This window comes from Vigna unguiculata, chromosome 2 (genome assembly GCF_037176805.1).
Source record: "Vigna unguiculata cultivar grain cowpea cultivar isolate G323 ecotype 2 chromosome 2, ASM3717680v1, whole genome shotgun sequence".
NCBI classification, from domain to species: Eukaryota; Viridiplantae; Streptophyta; class Magnoliopsida; order Fabales; family Fabaceae; genus Vigna; species Vigna unguiculata.
In genome coordinates this window covers 24,591,704-24,604,483 of record NC_140793.1, presented here as the reverse complement: position 1 = coordinate 24,604,483, position 12,780 = coordinate 24,591,704, and the positions used below count along the sequence as shown (strand labels likewise).

The window sequence follows — 12,780 nt, the reverse complement described above, 5'->3', positions numbered from 1 at the left end:
TCGTCTTACGTACTCATTTTTACATACAATTTTTTCCTTTATCTTTTTTTTTTTTAAATTAAAGTACGCAAGTTAATTTTAATTTATCAGAATTTATAGAAAAAATTATCTTAACAGGAACAAAGTGCATGTAATTATGAATAAATGTAGCGTATGCCAAGACATGATTGAACTAAGAAACCTGCGCTATTTCTACCACTGAATTACGATTCTAACTTTACAGTAAACCACTAATAAGGGGTTAAGATAATTATGATTTGTTGGGATAAAAGGATATATATATATATATATATATATATATATATATATATATATATATATATATATATATATATATATATATATACATACATACATACTCACACATGGCATACAAGATAGAAAATCACAATTAAATTATATGATAGTAATTATAATTATACCAACATCTCACATAAACCTTTATCTATTGTAAATTCATTTTAAGAAATAAAAAGTAGTTATTTTTTAAATATCTGTCCAAAGTAATTTCCTACTTATTCTGCTTGTTGTTTACTAATTTTCATTATCCAAACTAGCAACCTGGGTAGTTCTGATTAAATTGGTCTGATTAGTCCGATCATAGTCTCAATGAATAAAAAATGCAAAGTTGTCTTAAAACTAGAATTTATATAATGATAATAGAAAAATATTTAGGTTTATAATTTTTTTCTATGGTATTTGGCCAAGACTCTACCACCTATATAGCTGCATACTTTTACTTTTTTAGACAATGTTTAAATATAGATTTTTTTATACTAGTTCTACAGGCTAAATAGGTTTAGTCTGAAGATCTTATGAGATATTTGTAATATTTATATCATAGAACAACAGTTATATCCAATCTAAATATATTTTGAATAAAATAAATTTAATGATAATTTCTTTTCTATTAGAACAATTTTTTTATTTTTGTATTTGGAAATAGTTTTTCTATTCGGCTGAATTTAGATTTAATGAGACACTATTAAAATATGTGTGACTGTTTTTGCCAGATAATCATGCTTTGAAAATATCAAGATTCATGCGGGATAGAGAGAAGCAATCAGAATAAATGTTTTGTAATGCAAATTTATACAAGTACATACTAAGAACGCGTTACTCAGATACAATTTTGTTTTAAAAATGAGTGATTGTGTTTAAAACTGGTATTTTAGTGAATAATTATAGGAAAAAATATAGTTGTGGTTGAATAGTATTAAGTCAAAAGTTTTTTTTTATTGAAATATTTATACATTAAAATTAAGCAGAGAGATAGGAATCTGGGAGAGTGTCTGGTGTTGATGAAAGCATGGCATATGTTATGCCTGTGATTTATGAAACTATAACAGTTGGCTTGTCTATTCCCATCACTTTTGTTTCTTTGCCTGCTCACAACTTTCATGGCTTAATCACCTTTATGCATCAAAATGTTAAGAGTACAGAACAAGAAAGAAACACTCTCTTTCATTTGCCCATACTCTAGTTGCTTAATAATATATGTTTCTGCAACATTATCTATAAGTACTTTTAGAAGATTTAAAAAAAAAAATAGTTTATATAAAATTAAAGTAAGAATTTCAGAAGTTGTATAAAAAAGTTTACAAACCCTTATTTCTTTCCTCTAGAAATTATTTTGGACAATTTGTTTTCAAATAAACCTTCGAAATTGCATTTCCATCCATAATTTTTGTAGTTATAAAAGGTCGATTACTGATAGCATATCTTATATCTTTGTCAACGACTTCTAAAAAGATTTTCATTCTTATTTTCAGTAAAGATAGTTTTCTCTGGCAAAGAGTGGTGGTCTAATTAATTGAAACCCATTTAGAAAAAGTTTGTGAAATGATGACTATTTTTCACGATCTAATTGATTATCTTGCAATTAACTAGCTTTGGTGTCAATTGTTAAAATATATAGGTCAATTCTTCTTAAACCAAGAGAGGGGGTAGATTGATTTTACCAAATTTTACTAAATTTAATCTTTTCAAAATAGTAGCTTGTTAAAACAATTACAACGATGTGATTGGATACTTACGTGGTTGGATTGTTTATACCATGACAAAATTAGAAGAAGGAAAAACAGAACACTCACACAAGAAGTTTATACTAGTTTAATTCTTTGGAATATACATCCAGTTTGTCCTAACAACCACAACTAGAGAGTATTTTTTACTATGTTTCAAAGATTTACAAGATGTACAAAAACACTTAGAAAATCTTAACTCTAAGACAAGAAAAAAACTTATGCAAGGCTATACACACTTGCATCAAACACAATCACTTTCACAGTGAGTTTCAACAACTAACAGAATACAAATTCACAACTCAATAATAAGATTGAATACACTTGTTCAATTCTAATTTTCTTTCATCTTGCCAAGCTAAGATCATGTAATTGATTCCAATTTTAAGAGATCTTGATGAACTTCAGTTATTTCCTTCAATGTGTTTAAAGAATGCTTTTTCTGAATTTTTTCTAGAATTCAATTGCTCAATCACGTTATGACAAAATATATCATTTTTTATGTTTAAAAGCTTGTGCCGAAAACTTTAATCGATTCTATTAATTTTCTAATTTATTAGGTTTCTAATCTATTAGGTTTCTAATCTATTAGGTTATTAACCTATCTGATTAATTGTTCAATTTTTTAGCTACCTTTTAAATTGTTTGCACCATATTGATTCATAATGAACTATGCACGAATTAAGGTAATTCTGTGTATGTGTTATACTTTGACCTAATTATAATCTACCTAGATTTCTATCTAACCATAGGAAAGTATGCATGTCATGGTTTTATTTTCATATTTCAAGGACATCATCAAAAAATACAACTCTTTCATATAAACACAAACATACAAATTACACTTCTAGTTAAATGCTCTATGGACAACAATACCAATATCAGTTGTAAAAACTCTAATAAATGTAAAGTTAGAAATAACTATAACATCGATGTGATCATGAATAGGAAAGAATTCACTTCAAGAAAGTTTCAAAAAGAATTAACAAAAATTGGAAATGAAGATAAAGATGTGATATTCTCATGAGTTTAAAAACAATAAAAAATATATTTCATATAATACATTTTTGTTTGGATACAAGAATGATCCATGGTGTATTGGGTTATTCTTTTAAGTAATTGGTCTTATTTTAGATTTTTCATACAAGGGAGTGTTTGATCATCCTTCACTTACCCAAGTTTCTCTTTATTTTAGTATTTTAATCTAGAGCGATTTGTGAGGAATTTGTTTGTTTGTTTTTTCTTGGTATGAAACCTATTTTTAAACAAAAAATTAAATCAACCAAACAAACTGTGAAAATGTAAGAAGACTATGATAATATTTGAAAAAATGAATTAGAATCATAAAAGAATTCGTTAATTAAAAGGAGCTCATGAATCTAATAAATAGAAATGTGTATGAAAACCTTTTTTTTTTTGTTTCCTAACTCTCGACATTCTCGAAAACAATTAACTAAACAAAACTAAAATGCGGAAATGATTAGAAGAAAATGAATACATCAGTGCAATTGAAAGTAAGAAATCTAAGTAACATTTAAAGAGAGAGGTATATCTCTCTAGAGACACTTTCAACCAAGGGATAGAAAAATAAAGCTCACTTCTATTTGTTTTTTCAATAAATTATTTCAGAAGAGACATGATACCTATTTAAAGAAAACTTGGATTGGAAGATTAGACAGAAAACGTTTATTTTTAAAAAGTATAATTCTATTTTTTATTCTCTTCTTTTACTTTCTGGTGTGACTTAGTGTAGATCATTGATTAATATACTATTATATTTCTTTTTGAAAATATCAATGATCCACATTAAGCCATATCACAACGGCAGGATAAGGATGAGAGTTAAAAAATGGAAGTCATGATATAATTTTCCTTTTCGTAATTAGGATATGTTGTGTCCAAAAACTCTTATATCTTATTATTGGGTGCAAACACTCTGATCTTTATATTCTTATTACAAGAATCAAGCAAAAGTTTTTTCTTCCAAAGATTTCTAATATTTTTTTTTCTTTATACAAGATCGGATTCTCTATAGTAAAAAGACAACTAATCTTAATCTTCTCTTCAAAGTCCTCTAAATTATTCTTCTAGTGTGTTTTTCTTAGAGTCTTTCCTTAACTTGTTAATTAGCTCGAATTCTACTAATGAATCTTGAATGGTCTCTTTTCCATCTATGTTCTCTCCTTACTATAATAATAAAAAAAAAATCCCAATTAACTTTATCGTGAAAGAATCTCTTTATATCTATTAAAATAATGAAATGAAGTTGGCAATCCCAAATTAAAGCAAAACAATGACATCATAATCAACCAAAAAGATGACGAACTCGTCAAAATTGATTAAAAAAAATAAAAATAAAATAAAAGCAACAATTTTTTTTTACTCTTTATAAATTTTAAAATTCCATAGTTTTAAATAATCAAACTATTCTGATAAATTTTTAAAAATTGCAATTTTTTAAAATTCTTCTTTCAAAAAATAATTTTTTTTTATCATAAATCATATAAAAAGTAGTCGCTTTCTAAAATTCATCCATAAAAAAACATATTATATTTATCTAAAAGTTCTAACTATTTACATCAAACTCTGCAAGGGGAATAATAAACATGAAATTTGTCTAAACAAGTATATACTATTTGGAAAAGCTAGAATTTGTAGTTTTCATTATAAGATTAATGAAGATACTAAAAATGTTTTGCTCCTTTTTTCTATGATTTTTTTTTTATCTTTTATCTTTGTAGTTTCTACCCCAGTAGTTGGCTTGATGAAGCTTTTTGAGGTCTCTGAGTCAGTGTCCTCCGCAATGGACGGTTGAGATGTACGATCCATCTTTTTTCCTGATAAAGTAAAAAATGATGGGCACCATCAAAATAAAGAACATAACTGGAGACACTAGACTGGTAGTTGACGAATCACCATCAAACCATGTTTCCTCCACACAAATACTCCCAAATTTCACAATTTCAAATTTTGGACAATCAAACGCCATTATCAATCTTATTATATCTATATTTATATATATTTAATTTTAAGAAATGAAAGCACTTGTGGAAAGAGAAAGATAGCACATGGAATTTGAGTAAGTTGAACTCACCACAGCCATATCAGCATGTGGATGGGAAGATTCATTACCCATTGTTTTCCCACCTAAAATTATTTTTTATTATTCATTTTTTTTTTTTCATTTCAGAAATCATGACATGTTTTCTATAAATGTCAGAGTGGGTTCAAAACCAATCTGTCTCATAATGGATTTAAAAAAAAAAAATCTGTTTTTTTTTTTTTTAAATAAGTCAAATTAAACTCAGTTAATACAAAACCAATCTGTCTTATAATGGATTTAAAAAAAAAAATCTGTTTTTTTTTTTTTTAAATAAGTCAAATTAAACTCAGTTAATACAGAGGTTAAATGGATTTAAATTAGACTAAAATAGGTTAATCCGTAATTCACCATCTTAAATAACCTTTGTTAATTTTTCATCATACCTATTTTCTATTTCTAATTATGTTGGTTAAGAATTTATCATTTTAAAGATTAAAATATTATTTGATAATGTTTAAATGATTTGTCCTTAATTTTTTGTTTGTTCATACTATAAACAAATAAAAAGAGTTAATCCACTTTAATCCAATAAATATATTAAATAAATTTAAGAAAATAAAATATTTTTAAGTTCGTCGACTCATTAATTCATACACGAGTCAATTTATAAAATTTGCAATTCATCACAAAAGAAATCAGATTGAGTTGATTTACTTAAATCTGAATCTTAGAGTCAATTTACAAAGGAAAATATATTTTAACCTTTTTTTTTATCCATTTTTAATTCATCACTTTCATCACCCTTAGATCATCTATTTTAATTTTTTGGTAGTGATATGATGTGATGATATAAGAGTGATGAGAATGGTGGATTAAAAGTTGGTCAAAAAAAAGTGGGTTAAAGTATCATTATCCATTTACAAAACAATAATTGAAGTTTAAGGTTTTTCATGTATGCAATACAACATGAACAAATAAACATGCCACTTGTTCAAACTATTTTACTGAAATAACATTATTTCTTTAACAAATACATTACTTTAATTTACTATGATTGTTGGAAGTTTCACATCGATCAGAGATGAGACAATTTCATAATATATAAGTGATGTGCAAACCTCATCTTATGAGATGCTTTTGTGGTGTTGAGTTAGACTTAAAACTCACTTTTTTGGATATTCTATTCTATTCACTATTGGGTCGTTAACTGACCACCCATTTTCAGACCCACGCATGAGATGAATATGCCTCAACGTCAAATATTAATGTGATTTATTTGAGAGACAAAAATGACAATGAGAAAACTATTATTTCTATATTGTTTTTCTCTTTTTAGTGTTCTAACCATGTCCTTAGAACATTGGGCAGACCTAAACTATAAAATTAGGTAATAGATTCCTTAAATAAAATGCAAAAAGCTAGTTTTTAGGCTTTCCTTTTTCTTCCTAATTTTAGTTATTTAACTGGATTAGAAAATGAAGGAGAAGAAAGGATTGAAAGAAAGAAAAGTGTTAATTTAAGGAAGATGGATCCAGCCAATGGCAATAGGGTATGGTACCCTTTGAGCTTCCAACTAATAAAGATGTATGTTAAGTTGTGAGAGCTCCTTGTCTTTGGCTAAATACAAAACACTATTTATAGGGTCCCCATTAAGGTCACATCATTACCTATACTTAGATTAGTGGGTCCTTTTGTTCCTTTTTATCAAGACCAGATTGATTCCATTTCTTCTTTTTTTAATCACATAACAATTCTCTCATTTTCATATCTGCCCTAACTTTTAACAAATACCAAATACTTATAATATATCCATGCACAATTTATAAAATACTCAGAGGGGAGAAATTAACTAACTACTTTCCTTTTCAACTTGCTTCATAAAATATTGTGAAAATTTCCTTGCAATTGCAATTATCAATCACTTATTGGTCATAAAAAATCTAAAACATGTTATGTCAATGGTATATTATTACATTTTTTCTAATAATTTTTATTAGTTCTTTCCCTTATTAATTATTTTATTTTATTTTATTTTTAGTCTTATAAACGATTTTATTTGTTTTGAACAAGTGAAATGTTCTAAATGACCACATAAAGAATAAAATAAATAAATGTATTATGAATAATTTCTTTTGAATATTAAAAGTATAATTAATATTCTATAACTTACTATAAAACATATTTAACTCTAAAACATTATCATTCAGTTATTTATTGGCTTTTACCACAACCTGAAGTAACTTTTAACTTATAACATAGGTAGAAAATTAAAAAATCATTATAAAAAAATTGTGTATTACCAACAAACATTATTCGTCGATGATAGTAAATATTTGTCAGTAAATCGATTTTATCGATGATTAAAAATCAATCGTTAAAATGGTCATTGATAAATTTTATTGACAGATCTTGTGATTCACATGTTATCTATGAACACAATTGGTAAATATCCATAGATAAATATTTGTTAGTAATTACCGATAAATTCTAACAGTTCGATAAAATCCATTAGTAAAATTCGTGACAGATTCTTTATTTCTTTCTTCTTCCTCCCCTCCTCATCGCTCCTCCACCGCCATGTTGTCACCTCCTCCTCATCCTCCTTCTCTTCCTTTTCCTTCTTCTCATCCTCCTCTTTGTATTCCTTTTCTATTTTCTTTCCCACTCCCTCTTTCTCTTCCTTTTCCTTATCCACCTCCTTGATCTTTAGTAGTTACTGTCATCTCACAAAGGCATCATTATTGCACTTTTCCATCGCCAACTAATTGTCGGCGTCGTCGTTGCCGCACATCTGCCATTGTCATCGTCACACATCCAATGTTATCACATTGTTGCACCTCTACTGCCATCATCGTTGCGTCTCCATCGACTCTAACCTCCTCCTTCTCATTCCCCCTCCTCTTCCTTCACCTCGTCTTATTCTTCTTATTCTCACACATCTTCCCTTAATATATAAAATAATCTCATTAGTATGGGTGAGAAATTTGATACTCAATTATCGACGAATTTACCAAAAAAAATCTATAAATAATTAGAGTTATAATTTATTGATAGAATTCACCGACAAAATGAACAATGAATATATTATCAACATAAGTATCTGTAAATATTACAAATCCTAATTTACTGACAAATCTATCCAACAGATTTTATGTACCAATAGATTCATTATCAACACAACATTTTATCGATAATTTAAAATTCTATAATCCATCAGTACAACTTTGTCAAAAAATTTAGATTTACCAACGGATTTATTTCCAACGATAATCATGAAAATTGTTGTAGTGGATAAAACATTTATTTTTATCTCTTTCTTCAAACTTGAAATTTTAATAGGATTAGTTATTTGAATTCAAAATCTAATTTGATTAAAAGTTAAAAATACGGAAAATTAAAAACAATGTAATATTTTGTTTACAGTTACAATTTATCATTCTTTAATATTATGTCTTTTAGTGTATTTATCTACAGTTTTCAACATTATAAAATATATCTTAATAAATATGTTATACTATTCTAATTAGCTTTATATAATTAGATTTGAATTTGTTTATAACTAATATATATATATAGTTTATAGAGTTGCATGAATTTAAATTTGATTGAGAGAATGGAGAGAAAGGAAGTGAAGATATTGTGAAGACATGCAGCACATGCAAGTAACGAAGGTTGGTGGTAATAAATGAATGAGAGAGTAAAATGAGAAAGAATGAGTATATGATATAGTGAAGAAAACAACAAATGTCTGAGAGGGGGCATGAATAGAAATGGGAAGACACGAAGGATTGATGAGAATGAAGGTGTCGTGGACGAAAGGGACCAAATGAAAGGTGCATTAGCCATTGTCGAAGTGGTGAAGAAGGATGAAGAAGACCACCATGTTTAGGTTTTGGGTTCCACCTGCTGTCAGTGTTCATCTTGGCGGTAGTTCTCTCCCAGAACAGATGCATGGCCACACACTCATCCTACATATCACACTGTGTGTTCATGTATATGCTAAAATCATGAATTTGGTGTAAGGTCCAGTGCTCCTTGCCTGTTCCAACCATCATAATTAATGGGTAGATGACGCTAATCAATATCATACTCTTTTTTTTTTCTTTTTTAAATTAGGTGATCATCACTATCTAAGTATCGATACTCATTTCAAATGTACCAACATCTTACTGTTTACTTTTATATACAGATATAAATTTGAAAAGGACGACTTAAGTTTGAGAAAGATTATAAGCAGGAAAGTTGTTATTACAATAGTATGTTTGTTAAATTACCTCTAACTTAAGTATTTCTAATTTTAGAATTTATCTTAGTGTAAAATAATGAAAACTTTAATCTAAATAAAAATAAAATAAAATTTTGTTTTATGTTTGATTAGGTTCTTATTTTGGTTAATTTTGATCATTTTGATCTTTTTCTTCAATTGTATTTAAATAGTTAACGTATGTGAATAGTACATGCCATCTATCTGTGTCAGCTCCTATTTTTTTTAACATTTTTTTTATTTTAAATTAAAAATAAATTGTGCACGTGACAAGTTGTAATTGTGTCAATATCATATGTTAATTTGTGGTTGTGTTATTTTCTTTTTGTTCAATAGTTCCTATATCTGTTGTTTTTATTCAATTCAGTCACTATTAAGGATGACAACAGGGCGGAAACGGGTTTCAATATCCTATCTCCATCTCCATTGAAAAAATTCATCCACATCCTCATACCCAAACTCAATAAGTATCAAATTTTTGTCACATTTCCATCCCCACCGGATAACGGGTATATACTCGTATCCATATCTGTACTTGTTTTTTTATTGTTTCAATATTAATTAATTCATTTTCATAAAATAATAAAAAATTATGGTAAAGGAAACATAATATTATCAAATATTCAATACTACGAGAAGAGTTATTTCTTTCATATCAAATATTTGAAAAGAAATTATAATTGTATATATTTCATATCAGAATACCAAATGAAATTTTTTGAGAGTCAAAACAATATTAAATTTGCAAACATTAATGAAATCTAGTTGATAAAATTTTAAAATATTTAAAAAATATATAAAAGGAAAACAAATATTCAAATTAAAATATATTTTAAATGTCTGATTACTTATATTTTTTAGATTCTAATGAATCTCTTCTCATTATACTAATAAAAGTTATAATACATCACTAGATCAAAATCATGCAAAGAAAAAAAAATTAAACTACTAATAATAAATTTTTAACATAAATCTTGTATCTTTTGAATTTTAATATATGTTGGATGATGATAAAAGTAATTCACGACAATTACATTAAATTTATATATTATAGTAAATAAAATTTATTTATACAATTTTAGTAACAAAATTATAATATGATAATGAGTTAGAAAATAAAAAATATTTATATAAAATATATTAAAATAGTATTCTACATGATAAAAAAATAATAAATAAAATATTATCAAATGTGTGTCTTAAAAACAATTTGAGAGACTATTGAATGAGATTGCACAAAGAAAAACAAATATATAATTAAAAGTATGATAAGATGAAAAATACCTTAGAGATCTAAGAAATATTTTTATAAACTTAAGTTTGATTTAATGTATTGACGATAGATTAGTTATTTTTATAAATGTATATTTGGTAATATATATATATATATATATATATATATATATATATATATATATATATATATATATATATATATATATATATATATATATATATATATATATATATATATATATATATATATATATATATATATATATATATATATGAAAGATAAGAGAATATAACGCGCTAATTATGCCTAAGAACTTGGATAATGTAAAGTTGATATCACGTACAAGACTTAAATAAAATCTTGTTATCAGGTAAATTTGTAAATTTTATTAGTGATTTATAATAATTTTTTGTTTTGATTATTAATAAAGATTTTATTTCTATTTTGATTTATGATGTTTACAAGTATATTGATTAAGTAATGATATCATTCACTTACACCTCAAGACACATGTATTTATTTTTTTTAAATAAGTTTTTGGTCCCACTAAATTCAAATATTTTAATTTTGGTCATCATTAATTTTTTTTTCTATTTTGACTTTTATATAAAATATTAATAGTTTAGTCTATTCTGTTTATTGACATTCTTTAAGCTGGCTTATCTTTAGACTGATCTATATGAGTGTCTAACTATAAATGATAGCAGTATTCTTTTTGTTGTTTTAATTATTTTGTAGTAAAACCATAACCAAATTTTGTCCTCATTTATTTCACATGTTCATGTTACTATTATTGTCATCAGAAATTAAATTATTTTATTTCTCCTCTTTTTTTATCTGTATTTCCTCTTTTAATTGTCTAAAATTAAATGTCGATAATGATTTTTATCTTGCATTTTATCTCTCACCTGCATATCACGACCAAATCTGTAAAGGAGAATATGCATTGATGTCTTCTCTCCTTTTTTCACTCTTACATACGTATTGATAAATAATTAGTGAAATATAATATTTTTTAATAATAAAAGTGCACTACAAAAGATCACAGGTAGAAAAAAATATATTATAATCATTATTATTTAAAATTTTACATTTGTTAAGTGGTCTTATATGTCAATACATCAGTACCTATTAATTATTTTTATCTGTTTTTTTATCACTACTTCATTATTTGTCTCTTTTATTTAATTTTAAAATAAATAAATAATAGCAATAGTAAGGTAGGATTTGTGTTATACATACACACACAGCGATAACATTAAACATTCAGCTTGGTCCAAGTACATTTTATGTCGTTATCCATTATTTGTCCTTTTTTATTTACAGTTTTAAAATAAAAAACTGGTAAATATACAGGACTTTAGGATTTGTATAAAAGGAATACTTGTATTAATATATATATATATATATATATATATATATATATATATATATATATATATATATAAAAGACAACTCTTAAATAAAAATCAAATTTAATCACAAAAATTGTTAGTCACTATAGTGACCAATTTATATATCAATTTAAAAAATAAAAAATTATTAGTTACTAAAATAGTTACTTTTATGAATAAAAAATTTTAAATGGTCACTAAATTGATTACTAATTAATTAGAGAATGATTTAGAAACTAATCTCTATGGTAGTCAAAATTTTGACAACTAATTTTTATTGACCAATTTATAAACTAATTAATTCATTTGTAGCCAAAATCTTGGTATACCTATATACAGAGCAAAATATAACAGAATATCAAGTATAAAATATTTATACTTAATTTCTAAAATCGAAGCATATCTCTAAAACTAAAATATTTTCTAAAAAATAATTTAAATAAAAAAAATATTAATTAATATTCTCAACCTTCCTCCTTGTTGAATATCTGTTTATCTTTTGATGCTTCATTTTCTCCTGTTTTTGTGCTTGTAATTTTTGTTTTTCTCTTTCTTTCATGGCATCACATCTTTCTTCAATTTGATATTTGTTTTTGTACTTTTTCTTTTATCATCATCTTTTTGATCAAGAGTGGATTTTATTGTAGTGACATTGGACCTTTTGTGAATATTAGAATGTGGACCTCCATCTACTTTCTTCACTTGGACATATACTTTCTTCCAGAGATATTTATCTTCTTCTGATTTTGATCCTTCTTTCATACTCACTTTATTTGTAGCACATTCTTCTTTTATCAAATCAAACGCAAATCTTTTTT

The 12,780-nt window shown here is 25.7% G+C and overlaps 1 protein-coding gene across 1 annotated transcript in view; it reads right to left on the bottom strand.

Annotated features, from left to right (window-relative positions):
* Positions 1-12,264: 12,264 nt before the first annotated feature.
* Positions 12,265-12,780, bottom strand: part of LOC146888466 (uncharacterized) — a 1,710-nt gene continuing 1,194 nt past the window's right edge. The window contains exon 3 of the mRNA XM_085670115.1: positions 12,265-12,291. Within this exon, the coding sequence (XP_085526241.1) occupies positions 12,265-12,291 (27 nt within the window). The remainder of the gene's footprint in view (positions 12,292-12,780) is intronic.